Genomic DNA, 17,610 nt, shown 5'->3' on the forward strand with positions numbered 1-17,610 from the left:
CATGAGAAGGGTCAGTGAGTAGCTGGTGTAGTAGTTAGCTAATAGAGTCAAATTGCGGGGCGCCTGTGGCAGAGGCCTTTGGGGATTGTATGGTTCCCAATGCTGAATATCCGGTGCCGATAATCTGCTTGACTTATGGCTTTGTTGAGGCCCCTGGTTTGAGTAGGATGGGCTGCTTAGCGGAAAAGCTGACCTGTGTCCCCAGTTTAACCCTTACAGTTTTGTCGGTCATCACCTGCACATTTTGGGACGATCGTATGCCGCAGTGGCCTTCCTCAGCTTGGTAGGGAAGAGGGGCATCTCTTTAACATGGAATGTTTCCCGGTAGTGGGACATCCAGTTCGCTTTGATTATTGGAGTTGGTGGTCAACTCTGAGTTGGTTGGAAGCCTTTTAGAGGTTACCCAGCCTGGGGCGAATAGTGCTTGGCTTTCCAGCCTTGTGACACTGTTACCTCTGACTGAGCAGAGCAGGGAGTGGTGGGGAGAAACCTCAGGTACCCACTACCTAGAGGTAGCCAGCTTGTAGGGCCTGGCCCCAGACTCTTGGAGAAACCCCAGGGGAGGGGCAGTGTGACGGCCCTGGCAGCTGGCCTGTGGCTCCTCTGGGTGCTCAGCTCACCCTGCTGCACAGAGGGAGGGTCCTCAGGGAAGGCTCACCATGACAGCGCTACAGCTGCAGTGTCTAGCACGGTGCTGACGCTTCGTAGGCACTCAAGACGTGTTTCACTGAGCAGAATAAACAAGTGTTGACCCCACCTCTGTGGCTGGTGACCTGAACTGCCTTGGATGAGTTGCTTTTTTAAAGTAGCGGTGAAGATGAGGTGATGATTTGAGTGTACTCTGTTGTTCCGTGCAGATGTGAGCTGTGGACAATGAGGGCTTGCTCAGATTGCTACTTCTTAACTGTGCCCAGAACTTAACTTGTTCAATAATTTAAATGATCCAGGAGGCAAGGGTTTTGTTTTTGTTTTCCATTTTCCACCCAGTGGATTCAAACAAATGAAGTATTTTATTTTAAATTCAGCAGATATGCGTTGAGTTCCTGCTCTGTGCTCTGTCCTGTTCATTTTTTAAAATGTTTTATTTATTTATTTATGTTTAGAGGGAAGGGAAGGAGAGAGGGAGAGAAACATCAGTGTGTGGTTGCCTCTCATGCACCCCCTGCTGGGGACCTCACCCACAACCCAGGCATGTGCTCTGACTGGGAATTGAACCAGTGACACTTTAGTAGTTCACAGGCTGGTGCTCAGTCCACTGAGCCACACAAGCCAGGGCCACCCAGTCCTGTTTAGGTGCAGGGATACAGCAGCGCGTGGAGCAGGCAGAGCTCCTGCTGTATTGTATGTGGAGCTTCATTCTGGTGCAGATGAACCAGAGAGTGTCAGCTGTCATATACGCTACGAAGGAAGTGCAACAGGGTAGTGGCCAGGGTATAGGTGCTATTTCAAATAGATGTGTAACATTTGATCTGAGACTTGAACATGGCAAAGAGCCAGACAGGTGCACAGCATTCCTGGCAGAGGGACTGGCCAGAGCCTCGCTTTGAGGCGGGAACGAGGTGGCATGTTGAGAGGAAGGTGGCAGGATGAGAGGTAGGAGGGCCCCCCTCTCCCCCGTTGTATAAATGTGTGCTTGGGTAAGGAATTGGGACTTTAAGGGTGATGGGTAGTTTTAAGCAAGGAAATGACATGTGATTGGCATTTTAAATGGGTCATCTGTTTCCTTGGTAACGCTCTGGGTGTTTGTTGTCTTTGACACCAGGTTGGAGTCTACTGACATAGTCCCAGGAGAGGTGACGGTGACTTAGATGTAGAGATGGGGCGACTTAGATGTAGAGATGGGGCGGAGAGCAGTGGGCGGGTCTGGGACGGAGGCAGGGCCCACGGGGCTTCGCTGACTGAGGGGAGAGGAGGGGAAACCCAGGGATGCCTCGCTTTGGGATTTGAATATTCTGGGTCGATGATGATGGCGGCATGCGATTGCTAGCATGGAGAAGACGAAGTTTGGAGGAGGGGAAATAAAGAGCTCAATTTTGGAATAATCTGAGGTGGGAGGGTAGGAAGTGGATGGAGTTACAAATGAAAGAAGATTAGCTATGAGTTTTATCAACTCATACCAACTGTTGAATCTGGGAAATGCGTTCCTGGAAGTTCATTGTACTATTTTTACTAGTTTTGTAGATGTTTGAAATTTTCCGTAACAGTGAAAAGGAGGAAACTTTGGGAGATAAAAGTGTTCTGTGTTGGATGTGCTGTTTGAAATGGAAATTCACATCAGCAGTTGGCTGTATGAGTCTGGAGTTCAGTCTGCCAGAAATATAAGTTTAAGCTGCACGGAGAGTATGAGAAGAGGCCCAGGCCTCAGCTCTGGGGTGTGTCAGCATTCAGAGGTCAAGCGGAAGCAGAAGAAGAAGGGCCAGGTGTGGAGAGGGAGAAGCGGTGGCCAGTGAGGTGAGAGGAAAATCAGCAGGGTGTCGGTAAAGCCTGGAGAAAGAGTATTCACGGAGGGAGGGGCCACCTGTGCTGGAGTCTGTGGAGAGGTCACCATTGGACTTGGCAAAATGGGTAGTGGGTGACCAGAAGGACCAGCTTTAGTGTCTTGTCCAGAGTGAAAGCCATGACTGTATTGTGTTGAGAGGAAATAGAGATAAGAGAGTGGAGCCATGACCATATGTAACTCTTGAAAAGTTTTTATGTGGCTGTGAGCAGAGAAAGGGGGTGATAGCTGGGTCAGGGGAGAAGCTTGTTTTGTTGTATTGTGAGAAGCACCCAAGTGCACTGGTCAGGTGCCTGGATTCCAATATCTGCTTTGCCTCTTACTAGCTGTGGGACCTCACGTTTTCTCATTTGTAAAATGGGGAGAGTACTAATACTTGCCTTCCACAGCTTTCGTGAAGTTTGAATGAATTAATGTATGTGAAGTGCCTGGCGCATGGCGAGCTCTATAGATAGGTGTTTGCACCTGATGTTGTATGAGGTGAAGGCCTGAGTGCTCGCCTGTGTCCTCATGGAGAGGGGAGGAAGAGTGGTGGAGGCTTGGAAACGCAGAGGGGAGATGAGTCCAGACAGGTTAGCCTTGCAGTAGGAGCAAGGAGAACTCCTTTGCCAGGATGTAGTGCTGATAGGTAAAACCTGCTTGAGCAGTTGTGCAGTGGACAGAATTTTGTGCTCTTTTCTTATCAGGAATTCGCTTCAGTAAAACCAGTATCTTTTCATCAGGTTCCTGCTCATCAGATTGGTGTTTCTGCTGCAGTCAAAATAGCGTCCCTGGGCCTTGGTGTCCGTATGTGCTAAATGACATACTATTTTTTGATGATGACTAATTTTTCTTCAACTCAGAAATCCTCCGTGCCCTCTTCGGTTGAGGTCATCATTAATCTTGGCTTTGTTTAAGTGTTTAAGCCAACAAAAGAATGTATGGGCATGAACAGAGGAAGCCAGTTAGGTTTCCCAAAGAAAGACCTGTTTCCTGTGCAGGACTTTTGTAGCGGCAGTAACATCAAGATACCCTACATACAACCAGCTCTTTACATCGGAGTGATGGAATTTCCTTTCAGATGCTGACTTTGTCAAAGCATTAAAACTGTGTGCTAGTAAAAGTTGGCAAATGTATTGTTATTTTATTGAACAGTAGAAGAGTCTAAATGTTATTTTATGGAAAACTTCATTTCCTGCCATGTGTTTTAGCTTAGGACATGGCTAGTTGAGGTTTCAGTTGTGAAATCTTTTGATCTGTTAAGTATGAGAACAAGTACAAATGTTAAAACATCAAGTTTCTCTACTGTGTTTTACTCGGTCAAAGTAAAGGGAAACACGGCCTACAACAAGGACCATGATTCCAGACCTGAATCATCTGAAACGAGCTTCAGAAAACAGTAAAGATGCAGCCTTCACAAAGAGTTTGCTGGGAAATTTTATATAGTGTACAGTATTCGTTTTAGTTGAATAAAGTGTTAAGAGGGAGGCATGTCTTTGAGAATCAGGAATTGTGAAAGGTGCTTGATGTGCCCAGTGCCGGCAGATTTGCCCAGGTCGTGAGGACTCACAGCAGCAGGTGTGTTACCGCGTGCGGATGCCAGCAGGCACGAAGCACCTGGTCGCATGCGTGGTGGTAGAGGCTGTCCACGTGAGAACAGGACTTACTCAGTGTGACCTGTAGCTTCTTTCCCTTCTTCACCGAGTTTTGTATTTGGACGTTGGCAAATGACTGTGACCTCATTCCCCATAAACTGGCACTGGGCTGTGAAGCACCCTCGCACGTTTCAGCTGGCACTCCCTGTCCCTCTCCCTCCGCCGCCCTCCCCCGTGGATTTCGAGTGCTGGTTGTCCTGCCTCCAGGTGACTGCGGGGCGGGCTGAACGCTCACGTGGGTCTGGTTTTGCTCACAACTCTGGGGGACGCCAGTTCTACCGTTACGGATGGAATAAGCTAGCTCTGGGCTGTGTTTCTACAGGTTATAATATGGAAAGGAAATAATGAGATTTACAAAACGAATATTTCTTCTTTGGAAACTTCAGAAAAATGAGAGTAATAATGTAAGGGAGAGCCCTCTGATGATTCATTGTACTCGTCTTTGTAATAAGGTATTTACAGTTGAGTGTGTGGCAAACAGAGAAGATTGTTGTTCCCCTGTGGTGGTCCCTGCCTTCCCTGACCTCTCCCACAGTTCTCAACATGCATCTAGATTTTCTGTAGGGGTTCCCACCCCCTCCCCCCCTCCAGCTTTTTTTTTTTAAGAAACAAAAGGCTCCTGAACTTCAAACTTGTTAGAGTTTTCATTTGTTCTGCAAATACTTACTGAATCTTACTGTGCGTGTGTGGCCTTGTGATTGATCTAGGAAGTTGATATAGATGTAAATTCTACCTAATACCTGATCTCAGGAGGCTTGTGGTCTGTGTGGTTGGAAAGACTTATTCATGCATATTTATCATTACATTAATATGTGCTAAGTATGATCATCAAGGCAGGAACAGTTTAGGGGCAGAGTTGAGCGGAGGAGTGGAAGAGGAAGACCTCAGGCAGAAGGGAGGGGTCCGTACTTGGGCGGGGCCTGGAAGGGGGGTAAGGGGTTGATAGATAGGGTGGAAGGAGCACAGTGCGTGCCGAGGGACCTGGGCGGCTCTGGGGAGGTAGGCAAGTCCCGGAGGATCGGCTAGTAGTCCAGTGTGGCTGGTAAACCAGAAGCACAGGGACCCAGGAGGAGCTTAAGCTGGTATGACTTACAAAGGCCTTTTAGCATTTTTTGACATTTGCAGTTCAGTATTAGAGAGCCCTTGAAGGTGTTTGAGCTGGAGAATAACGCAGGAGGTCAGAGCATTAGGAGTATTTATCTGTTGGCTGCTTGGAGTGACACAGGAGGCCAAGGGAGCAGTGATTCAACTGCAGAGGAAATCCATGGCTCAGGATGGTGGGGGGGGCATCGGGGGAGAAAAGGACGTGAGCTAAATTCATGGACCTTGGCTGTGTTAGTGACATAATGCCTGGAAGAGGCAAAGTGCGCATGTGTACATGTAGGTACACACCAATTGAAAATGAATTTGACTTGACTGAGGTCAGGATGGGTCCAGAATTGAAATCCCGGTGACGGAAAGCAGCCGACCATGTGGGGCCCTCTGGGGGGCAGGAGAAGCCTCCATGTCTGCACCTGCTTCGCCAGGCGCCATGCTCAGGACATGCTTGTGAATGAACGTGGTGCATTTAGTCACTCACATGAGTGTATCACAGGGACAGCACTAACAGGTGGTTAAGGGCCAAGCAGACCTGGGTTTGAATCCTGACCCTGCCATCCCTGAGTCATCTAGAACAAGTTACCAAACCTTTCAGTTTCCTTAATTGCAGAACAGAGGAATCGTGCTGTCTCTTGGGATATAATATGATTATTCATATTACCTGAATGTATTAATACGTGTAAAAGATTTAACCCAGCCTGTGGTGTGCACCTGAGACAAATGCCACGCAGACATCGGCTGCTGTGACTCATCCAGGGGAGGGAAACTGTGAACCTGTGACTGGCAGAAAAGTAATGGTGAATTCAGGTGGGGGTTACTAGATTTGGGAATGCCCCAGGGCCTCAGCCAGGAGGTGGGGGAGGGAGTAGGAGTGGGGCAGTTTGGAGAAGGCTCCCACTGAGGAAGTGAGAGGGAGAGAAGAGGGTCCAGGGAAAGGAGGGGCCGGAAGGGACCTGGAAGGTTCAAGGTCAGCTGCCCCAGGCAAGGCCTGTGGGCCAGCAGCATTATCCATGCTTTGCACATATCATCTGACTTAATCTTCCCAGCGACTCAGTGAGGAAAGGGGTTGTTGTTCCCATTTTACAGCCGGGGGGCAGGGTAGGTAGTAATGTGCCAGGAGTCACACAGCGGGCAGGTAAGCGGTGCAGCCAGGGTCACTCCGCAGGAGGTCCATCCGTGGGGCCCTGGCTGTCACAGCCGTACTGTGCTGCCCCCTTTTATTTTGTTGCTGAGTTGTGTGGGATGACCAAGGGGCAGTAGCTATCATGTCTGGTCAAACAGAAGTTCTAGAGAGAACAATTGAACGGGAAGGAACCGGTGGGAGCTGAGGGAGCAGTGTTGCAGCGAGTGGGGGGGACAAGCATGAAAGGGGCAGGCAGAGGGTAAACAGTGGAAAAGCACCCCGCTTGCCCCCGGGAGAGGAGAAAGAGGAATGGCAGAGTACAGAGAGAGAGAGGCAAGGGGCTTCACAGGAGCAGGAGAAAGGTAGAACATTTTATTTTGAGGAGATGAGGGGGAGCACCGCCTATCCTGAGAATTTTCCAGTGGATTGTTAAGAATGGTCTCCCGCTGGTAGTTTGATTAGACCTAGTCCTGTTGGAGGAAAGGGGCTGAGTGGCCTGGCATTAGAGTGGGAACGTCGTTGACCTTGAACAGATTTCTAAGGCACCCTTTGGTGGAGCCGTGAAGGTCACACGATCCAAGGAGAATGACCTTGTTTTGGTCACCTGCTGTGATGTGATTTGCTGCCAGTGGAGTTGAGTCACGGTAGGACAGTGAAGTCGTACTGCCTGCCCTTTCCCGCTGTTGTGAAGACGTCCCAGGCTGAGGGAGGAAGAGAAACCCAAAGACAGAGACACAAGAGTGAAGCAGAGGCAGTCTGGGGGGTGCTAAGGCGTGGGTGGCCCTGGCCTGAGGAGTGCCTAACTCAGACCTTTCTGGGGTTTCTAGAGACCAGATGCATCGTTGAGAACAGCGCTTCTCAATGACGTCTCTTGTGGAGGGGTGCTACTTTAAGGTGGCGGACTGTTTGTATTTCGTAAAACAAAGACATAGAATACTAGTTCAATTTGTTTGCTGTTATTTGATTCAATACATAATTTACTCTAAAATTGCTAAAATAAAGTTTTTAAGTGCGTACCTCTAATTTTGGAAGTTTGCTTGTCGTGGACTTCTTGAGCATTCGGAACAAACCCAGGCTCATAGCTAACTGTGGGCCCTCACTGACGTAGGTCGTACTCACGGAGACTTTAGATGCCAGGCAGGTGGTTTTCAGGGTTCCACTTCCCTGAGCAATTCGCAGAGTGCCGGCCTGGCTCGCATGGCACAAGCTAGGCATGCAACAAATAAACGCTTGCTGAATAGTCCTTTTAAGAGACGGTTTTTGTATGCACAATAAAAGTCAATTTGTATTTTATTAAGCCTTTCAAAAATAAGACATTCACTTGGTGGTAGGCAGAATTTTAAAGCAAAATGTGCTTTACCTTGTTTTGCAATTTTTAAAAACCACATTTTTGTAGATTTTCAACACACCCGAGTTACCAGAAAGCCCTGCCCTGTGCCTCACGTTGTGCACACACTAACCTCACCATCGCCATCTTTTGACTCAAGGTCATGTCAGCTGCTAAGGTGTGTGGAGCAGCCCGAGAGTCACCCTCCGTGAAGAGGCTCCGCCTGCTTGTTGCTGATAGAGACTTCACTTTTAAAGCTGGCCAGTGGTAAGTGGCTTTTCCATTTCCTAAGTTTTCCCTGTGTTCAGGAAAGTGCCATCAGATAGATGGGCTTATTTTTCTTTGTGGAAAGGACTTCTGTGGCCAGCTGTTCCTCCCGAGGGGCGAGACTTCTAGACCCTCTCTGTTCCAGGGGGAGCTGTCTTTGGAGGCTTGGGTTTCTTTCCTTGCTTCAGTGCATGCCTCGGTTTGGAGCCCACGACCCTCTCAGTCACACGTGCGTGGAACTTGCTGCCTTGAGTTTTTCAGATGGAAACAAAGAAGGTGGTTCTGGTCATGGACCTGGCAGCCCTGATAATTCTGTCCTGTAGGGTGGTTGCTAATAAAGCGCACTGTAGTAATCTAATCTGGCGTTACGATTTCAAAAATCAGGGTTCCTTATATCAAATACAGAGGAAACACAGCGGTCCGAAAAGGAGAATAACCGGCACGTCACAGAGCTGACCACCCTCGACTGAGGTCCGGCACCACTCGTGTCCCGTCGGGGCCGACTCTGTTATCAGTGCCGACTTCACTGTTGGGACCCCCATCAGGCCCAGCACACCCCGCACTCACGGGTCTGCCCCTTTGGCTCTGAGGACTGGTCAGAGTGCTGACCGGGTGACAGTCACGCCACCCGCCCCACTGCCTGCGAGGGGCCTCACGGAGCTGCAGCGCAGGTCGAGTTGTAAATAAACCAACTTGTGTTTCCTTAGGAAAGGTGTGTTTGGGTGTATGTTTCCTTTATTTAAATAAAGCATTCATTTCTGAGTGAATTTCTGGCATGTCAGTCTTGGAAGTATTTCTTAGGGTCACTTGACTAATTTTGGCAGTCCATCTGGAAATGTGGTTTTGTTGGAAGGAGGATGTGATAATAGCAAGAGTTAGCAGTCTTGTGTTAATAGTTTGCCTTTGAATTTAGAACTAGAAAACAAGATGCTGATTGCAATAATTTGCGTTGGTGAAGCAATTTACTGCAATCTTTGCACATGTTCAGTGATACATATTAAATGCATGTGGGCTGTTAGGGGGGGCAGGCAACATTTTTACCCTTCAAAAATAGTTGAGCAGTTATTACACTGACGAGTGGAAACTCTAATCGTAACGATCTGTCTTCCCGTATTTCCCTTCTGTGGGAACGTTTGTGTCCTGTGCTCAGCGTTGTCTCCGTGCCTCTGACTCCAGATTGTGCCAGGACTCGGTCCCCAGACCCCAGTCCCCAGGGTCCTGATTAGAACAAGCCCGTGCCTCGGTTTACAGTGCCGTGCCCATGATGTGCCTGCGAGCACAGTGGCACCTGCAGACTGATGAGGGGGTCATCGTCCTCCAGGGGTGTGTGTAGACACAGGGTCCCCTGTGGTCCTCGGGGTGAAATTAGGGTCGGAGTCATACATGCCCTGTGAGTGAGGGGCTGTAGTCTTGTCACTAATGCTAGGACTGGTTCCAGCAGGTGCCCGACCGATTCCTGCCTCAGAGGACAGGTGTGGGCGGGGGTTGTCTCTGCCTGTTTAGCGATGACCCTTTCCCTGCCAGGTGTCCCTCAGCACTCATTCCTGGCACCTGGATGCTCCCCCTTTGAAAGATTGCTCCCTTAGCACTGACGTGCTGTGCAGCTCTCGGGGCTGTTTCTCTGGATATTTGACTTCATGGTGACAGAATGGCCGCGTGCTTAGGTTGGTGGTGCCCAGTCCTTCTGTGCTGTGGCTGGGATGGCTTGTGCTCTAGGCTCTCTCGGATCCTCAGCGTGGTGGTGAGCGCCACGTGGTGCTTTGGAGAAGATGGCAAGGTTAGGGAGAGGCAGGGTACGTGTGGCTGCCATGTGGTTTGCGTGGTTAGGGTTGTCAGTGGGCTGCTGCTTAGAGATACAGGAGGGGAGTGCCCGGGGGCTTATCTTTGGGGTGGGAAACTGGGCTGTGATCTCAGGTCTGAGTTCTTGACCTCCTCTGACACTGTCAGACTCTGAGCAGGAGGCTCCAGACCTGCCTCAGTGCTCTGGAGCTTTGGGCACGGATCCCAAATAGACGCCTTCAATGCAGACTCGAGTTTAGCCTCCAGGGCTCTTCCCGTGCTGCAGTGTTCTTACGGGGCCCTCCAGCGGGGACTGGCGCCTGTACTGGAAACCAGTCCCAAGAACTCGGGTGAGCCACTCCGGAGAGACAGGCCAAAAGAGGAAGCTGCCTCCAAACCACTTCGGGGTCTCTCACCAGTAGGTCCATCACTTAGCACCTAACTCCTCGGTGAGTCCTGCTTTTGACCTTCTCGTAATTCCTCTGTCCTGGGGCTGGAGAGATTGGGACTCCCCCTCCGGAGTTTGCCACCAACTGCCCTCCTGCAGCGTGTAAGTGCCAAAGTTCCCAGATTCAGGGTTCCTCGTGGTGCCCACTGCTGCATCCCGGGGGAAGCCATATCCCAGTGCCCCACGTACGCCCAGGGCTCCGGAGCCCGCCCGGCTCATGTGTCGCTTTTCTGCCTGCTGGGTCTGTGACGTGGGCGGTTTCCTCCTTTCTCTGGGCTGCAGTTTCTGTATCTTTAAAGAGCAAACAGTAATATTCCTGTGTTTGGGGATATGTCAAGCATCTAGCACAACTCCTAATGTTTAACTTCATTAGTTTATTTTTCTTTTTTTTGTCAGAGCCAATGGTTTACTCAGTTAGAGATCATTTGTGCTGGTGAGGCCCAGGGGACTGCTTCCAGTTTAGTTCCTTGGCCAACTCTGCAGCGAACCTGTCAGTGGCAAGAGCAGCAGGCCAAGCAGGAGAGGCTGAGCGTGTCTCACTGTCCTGCTGCCCCCGTGCGAGCCAAGGGTGGTGCTCGCTCCACACTGGGGCTGCCGCAGGACGCTGCCCGCGGGGAAGCACGGGAAGAGTGGAGAGAGAAAGGCATGTCTCTGACTTCATACAACATACGTTTTTGTGCTTGAAAGTGGACTGGACTGTCCCAAGAAAAGGAGGAAACAGATTAGAGGAGAAAGTAGAGAAGTAAGACTACGCTTCCCCGCCAGCACAGGCGCTGTGTGTAGAGGGTACAACCTGTGTGACCATGTGCCCTGCCTCCCACGTGACCACCCACAGAAAGTGCAGCCCTGTGGGTGTCCTCGTTCAGCCTGTCCTCTTCCATCGCTTGTCCAGTGAGCGCTGTGTGTCCTCTAGACTCCTCTGTGAAGTCTTTCTTAATTCCTCTTCCCTGCTGGATTTGACTACTTCTTCATCTGGTCTTCTCCTCACCCCCCCCAACTGCTCCCCACCCCCCAAGCAGATTTTTTAAAAGTAAAGCGGTGGCTTTATCAGTATTTTCTTGATAAAAGCAGGATCACATATGTTGGCGTGTGTGAAGAAATCTATGCTAAGTACAAGTACTTCTGGACAGATTTCAAAGGATGAGCATTTCCTCTCTGTCAGGCGGGTTTTGTCGTAGCCCATTTAATTGTATGTGTTTGTTAATTTTCCTCTCATTAGGATGAATTTATTGAGGGCAGGAACCAAGGCATTTCGTCTCTATTTCCGGTGCGAACCACACTGCCTGTATGTTGTGGGCAGGTGCCGTCTGTGGTGTGTGCCTGGAAGTGAGTGTGGGACTCCGAGGACGGTAGCTGAGGACTGAAGGGTTTGGAGATCTCATGGGAAAGCCTCGCCATTTGGCCGTGGTGTCGTGCCTGCTGTGAGCTGGGCGCTGGGGCTGCATCTGTGGGCGGGACAAGGCAGCCGGGAGTGTCACGGTAGGCTGCGGATCTGTGTGGTTCACGCAAAACTGGGCTCTTTCTCCCAGCCCTTCCTATACACTATACTCACGCATCTGGAGGTGCAGTGGGTGCCTCAGCTCTCCGCTCCAGCAAGTGCTGACCCTGCAAGGGATGTGTGTGTGTAAAGCAGTTCTGTCTTGGACAGATGTTTTATTAAATATGTATTGTGCCCTTTTCCTTTTTCATAACTCTATTTAAATGAGGTTTTTATGTCATTTGAATTCTTCCGTAACATTTACTGAAAGACTCCTTTTTTCCTAAAAGTGTCTTTCCGAAGTTTCTGAAGAAGGGTTTCCTTTCACTCACCTGGGAATGGTTTTTAGCAACATCAAGCAGCAGAGGGCGCTATAGTTCTGGAGATGAAGCCATAAAGGAGCTAGCTCATTGATGTATTTTTTTTTTTAATGTGGAAGCTGTGGAGATGCTGTATAACTCCTCTGTGAAAGCATATAGCAAGCATCTTTGTTAATAAATGTTAACTACAGCCCTGGAACATTTGTGTCTTGTCTGAAATGAAAGGGAAATTAAGATGTTCCTGGGAAGCAGTGAGGTAAATATAGGCAAAAGCAGGCTAGGGATCGTTTCTGGAGTACTTCCAGTCCAGAACGAGTTTTTTAAGACTGTAAAAAATGACCGGATGTTTAAGGTCATAGATCAAAAGAAAACATCTTTTAAGGTCATAGGTCCAACCAGTAGAGGACATCATGTGCTTTTCATGTAAGCTACTGCTAGGAAAACAACTGGGGGAAAATGGTATTTTGCTCTTTGGTGGCTGCGACACATTGAGACTGGATGTGTGTGTTTCCTAGACACGGAGAGGAGAATTTTTTGTGGTCCCAGGTTTTAATAAATTCTTCTTCCTTTGGTTTGTGACTAGGTTTGCTGCATTTCCTAGGACCCCACCAAAAAAAGGGTTCCCGTGGCATAGTTGCAGAAGGCTTGGAACTTCTCAGGGTTCTAATTGGTAGAGGTGTATGGTTAGAAGAAAATAAACGTAAGATTTTCGTTACTTAGAAAGCCACATCAGCCTATTAGTTATATGCCAGTGAGTTTTTGTTGTCTTTTTCACCTTCTATTAAAACTGTTTTATTTAGATCCACTTTACATATAAAATTCACCCAGTTAAAGTGTAAAATTTGCCCATTTTTATAGATTGTTCGTTGCTCATGTACAGAAATACACTTGATCTTTGTTATTGATCTTGTATCGTGCATCCTTATTTGTCTTGTTAATTAGTTGTATTATCTCCCTAGTAAATTACTTAGAATTTTCTGTGTAAAACATCACGTCTTCTGCAACTTCTTTCTCTCCAGTTTGGATGCTGTTTCTTTTTTCCTCTTGCCCTCCCTCCCTTCCTTCTTTCCCTTAATTGCCTTGATTAGAGCCTGTACTACAACGTTGAATAGATGTGGTGGGAGCAGACACCCTCGTCTTAGTTCAGTTTTCAGCAGGGAACTTTCACCATTAAATGTGGTGTTAGCTGTGGATATTTTGTAGATGTCCTTTATCAGGTCAAGGAAGTTCCCACTTATTCCTAGTTTGTTGAGGCTTTTTATTATGTAAGGGTGTTGAATTTTTTCAAATACCTTTTTTGCATCTGTTGAGCTGGTCATTGGGTTTTGTCTTTTATTCTAAGTGGTATATTTCATTGATTGCTCTTCAGATGTTAAACCAACCTTGTATTCCTGGGGTTTTTGCGTCTCTGTTCATAAGCAGTGTTGATCTATAGTTTCTTTCCTTGTGATAACTTCCTGGGGTTTTGATGTCAGGGTAATAGTAATACTGGCCTCATGGAATGAGTTAGGAAGTGTTTTTTTTTTCTTTCTCTTTTTTTTGGGGAAGAGTTTGTGGAAGATTAGTATTATTCTTAAAGTGTTTGATGGAATTCGCCTGAACCTATCCTTTTTTGTGTGGGAAGTTTTAAAATTAGTAATTCAATTCATTTCTTATGGGCCTGTTCAGATTTTCTCTTTCTTTTTGAGTCCAATTTGATAGTTGTGTTTTTCTGAGACATTTGTCCATTTCATGTAAGTTGTCTAATTTGTGGTCAAAAGATTGTTCACAGAATTCCTGTATAATCTTTTATTTTTGTAAGGTTGGTGTTGATAACCCCCCCTTTCATTTTGGTTTTAGTAATGTTCTCTTTTCTCTTTTCAGTCTAGCTCAAAGTTTGTCAGTTTTGTTTACCTGACTTCCCACTTTTAAAATTGCTTCAACAGTAACATTTTACTTGCCTTTCCTTTTAGGATTGATTTCTTTATCCCAGGAGTCTCTGTGGTTGGTGGGTTCTCAATCTGCTCCAGCCCCAGGCTGCTAGAACAAGAGAGAATAATAGAATTGGCAGTGAAATATACAAACCACCCTCCTGCTCTGTGGATTCACGATCAGGTGAGCAAATCTCTGTTTAAATTTGCAGGTTAGGGCATCGCTGCCTCCAACAGAATCTGTGCTCGGATCAATCTGAGAAACCTCAGCTCGAGTGCGAAGGAGGCATGCTCACAAAGAGCCTCCTTGCCTCCAGAATTCCAAAAAATCAAAGAAGCAGAATCCTTTGGGGGCATTAAAGATGACTCGATACTTTGGGGTCTGGAAATTTCCTCTGGGTCACCAAACAGTATTTAGCTGAATATACTATAGGAGTAAAACATTTTACTTTACATATAAGGTTTTGATTGGCTCTTTGTACGGCTTGTAAACAGTAAGTCTACAGATCAGACTCTTTTTGTCCTAATCGTCCTAAATAAAGGGAACGGAACCATCATTCCGTCATTATTTGGAGGGAAGACTGTCCCTATTATACACTGCTCTTGCCCAGAGCTCAGCGCCACTAACCTTGCGGTGCCCTTACCTCTCCGCCTCAGTCTCTCGAGAGTTCTTCACATGAGACTTGGAGAGGGAATCGACATTGGCTCTTGACAACTCGTGCTTCCTCAGGGGACCCAGACGCAGCCCTGCGTAAGCTGCACAGTCATTGCCGGTTAGCACTCTGATAACAAAGGATGCGCTCAGAGCAGGCCAGTCATTTGTCATTTTAGTTTTTGACCCGTGTGTTTTTTACTGCCATCTCCTTCACTTCTCGGGTGTGTCTGCCGTATTTACCAACAGCCCGTTCCCATCCCAGGCATTTTCTTATCCCCTTTACCAAAAAGGACTGTACTGGTACAAATATTGGAGATGTAGAAGAACCAAACTTAAAATATATGGTGAAGGGCAAAGGAACTGGAATAGCTAAAACAGTTTTGAAAAAGAAGACTAAAATGGGAGGAATCATATTACTCAAATTTAAAGTTAAAGTGAAGCTGCAGTAATCAAAACAGTGTGGTATTGGTATAGGGAGAGGCACACAGATCAGTGGAAGCAAGAGTTCAGAAATAAACAGACATATATATATATGGCCCATTTGATTTTTGACAAAGGTGCTAAAGAAATTCAGTGGAGAAAGGGTAACCCTTTCAACAAATAGTATTGGAACAGTTGTCTGTCCATATTTAGACCCACACAAAAATAACCTCTCATACTTTATATTCAGTGTTAAATCAAAAGAGGTTGTGGACCTAAGTCTAAAACATGAAACTATATAAGCTTTAGAAGAAAGCGCAGGAAATATTCTGCCCTTGAGTGTGGGCAGAGAGTTCTTAGACTTGACACCAAAAGCAAGATCCACAAAAGTTCGATATAGACTTTTTAAAACTTTCAAATTTAAAACTTTTTTTTCAAAAGACACTTAACAATTTAAAAAAAAGCTGCAGTGTAGGAGAAAGTATTTGCAATTTAGATACCCAGCAAAGAATTTTGTATCTAGAATATAAAAAGAACTCTCAAAAATCAGTAAAAGCAACAAACCCATAATATAAAAATGGTTAAAGGATTAAAGAGACACTTTAGTGAAAAGGATAAAGATGGCACATAAGCAACGAAAACATGTTTTAACATTAATCATTAGGGAAATGCAGAGTAAAACCATTTGTAGTAGAATATCTCTACAGGCCTATTAGAATGACTAAAATTAAAATGTTGATAATGCCAAGTGCTAACAAGGTTGTGGGGCAACTATAAATCTGTTGTATTGCTATTAGGAATGCAAAATACTATGGCCATTCCGGAAGGCATTTTGGCAGTTTTGTATGAAATTAAATATCCACGTACCGTAGGACCCAGCAGTACCGCTCCTGGGTCTTTATACCAGAGATACGAAAGTTCTGTTCATGTGAAAGCCTGTACCTGAATGCTCATAGTGGTCCTACTCACAATTATCAAACACTGGAAACACCCCAAATATCCCTCAATATTGGTGCATGGATAAACAGTGATGTTTTCATACACTGGGTTGTTATTTAGCAGTAAAAACAGAAGAACTATTTATTGACAGCACACAACAGCATGGGTGACTCTGAGAGGCACATATTGAGTGAAGGAGGCTCATCTGGAAGGTTCCGTACTGTGTAGCCCCATTTGATGTCACCTCTGGAAAACAGAAGTGCAGTGGCGGAGACCAGATTGGCAGGGTTGAGGCATGGGGAGGGCTGTGAGCATGAAGGGATAGCATGGGGGACATTTTTGGGGGGGTGAGGGAACTTTTTTAAATTTTGATTCTGGTGGTAGTTACACAGATCTATGTATGTGTTGAAATTCATTGAACTGTGCACCAAAAATAGTTTTACTATAAAATAATTTTAAAATAAAATGATTTTTAGATCTGTGGCGCAACAACATAGATGTTCTTCTTATGGGTAACATGTCATGACGTGTCTGTTGAGAATAACCCCTAGTTGCTTGCCTTGGCAGCCCCATTGTAAATGTGCTGTGCCACAGTTTTATCCTGTGACCCCTGAGTCCTTCCTTCAGTGTGACCTCAGCTTCGTCATTCCTTTTTAGATTCTCTATGGATTTTCACCCATCACTCTCTCCAGGCTACATCCCGAGCCCCTAAAATATGCTGCAGGGGTGGAATGAGCAAGGTGTTCACGTGCCCAGTGCTCGCTGTTCAAGTGAGCTTAGCCACCTGGCTCCCAGTGCACGAGCCCCCTCCGGTTGTCAGCCTCCCGCGTGATCTGACCTGGTCCTGGTCCATAGCTCCCTGCGCGGTTTCCTGCCTCATTGGCATTTCAGTGAAGGAACTTATTCTTAGAGACTGTCGAAAATCTCCAAGTGGTGTTGCTTGAACGCACATCCTAATTGTAGTGCTGGCTCCACTCTGCCCAGTGGGAATTGCAGACGGCCTTTATGGAGTCAGATTTTTCTTGGAACCATTCTCAGGTGGCTGTGTTCCCCTCGAGAATTTGTCTTATTAAGCTGTTAGAGTGGACAATGGAGGCACGTGAGTGTCAGGGTGGCAGCAGGCTGCTTGGTTGGGACATGGGATGAAGTGCCATAAACGTCTTCCTTTATTTTATCTGCTTTGGCTCAAATTCCTGGCAGGGTGGAGGGTTCTAGACAGCTATTGTGCCTGTGCTCCAGTTGCTGTGGGAAAGTTGTTTATTTCGCAAGTGGAAAATCCATACTCAAATTAGATACATGGCTGTGTAATTGAAGGTAGTGTCCTTTTACTCACTTTCATATTGTGCTGTACAGACTGTGAGTCTGGTGTCCACACTGCCCTGGCAGTTTTTATTGATCAACAAAAGACAGAGATGGCTTTTGATTCTTTCCAGATGCTAGCAAATTAGAAGATAGGTCTCCTGAAGATTATTTTGTCACTAAGGAGACGACAGGCTTCTTGAGTATTATCTTTCTCTGGAGCATGGTTTCTTGCCAACTTTAGGGTTGAAAATACTGCGGTTTCTAAAAACAATAACCTAAAGGCTCTGTTTGTTGTCATTATGAAGCACGCTGCGCTGACCATTTGAGGAGATTTCCCCTCTCGTTTCATAGTCTCTTTTACTCTTAGATTCTCACAGATAAAGAGATCAGTGCACGGGTGAACGAGACGGGGAG

General features: G+C 46.9%; 1 protein-coding gene across 4 annotated transcripts in view; it reads left to right on the forward strand.

Annotated features, from left to right (window-relative positions):
- OXNAD1 (oxidoreductase NAD binding domain containing 1) overlaps positions 1–17,610 on the forward strand; it is a 33,216-nt gene that overhangs the window by 9,205 nt on the left and 6,401 nt on the right. For all 4 annotated transcript variants that reach the window (XM_037061348.1, XM_037061349.1, XM_037061350.1 and 1 more), the window contains 2 exons: positions 7,840–7,946; positions 13,923–14,064. In XM_037061348.1, coding sequence (XP_036917243.1) covers positions 7,840–7,946; positions 13,923–14,064 — 249 coding nt within the window. The remainder of the gene's footprint in view (positions 1–7,839; positions 7,947–13,922; positions 14,065–17,610) is intronic.

The sequence above is a fragment of the Sturnira hondurensis genome, unplaced genomic scaffold, assembly GCF_014824575.4.
Source record: "Sturnira hondurensis isolate 20B ecotype Veracruz unplaced genomic scaffold, ASM1482457v3 Scaffold0013299, whole genome shotgun sequence".
Taxonomy (NCBI): Eukaryota; Metazoa; Chordata; class Mammalia; order Chiroptera; family Phyllostomidae; genus Sturnira; species Sturnira hondurensis.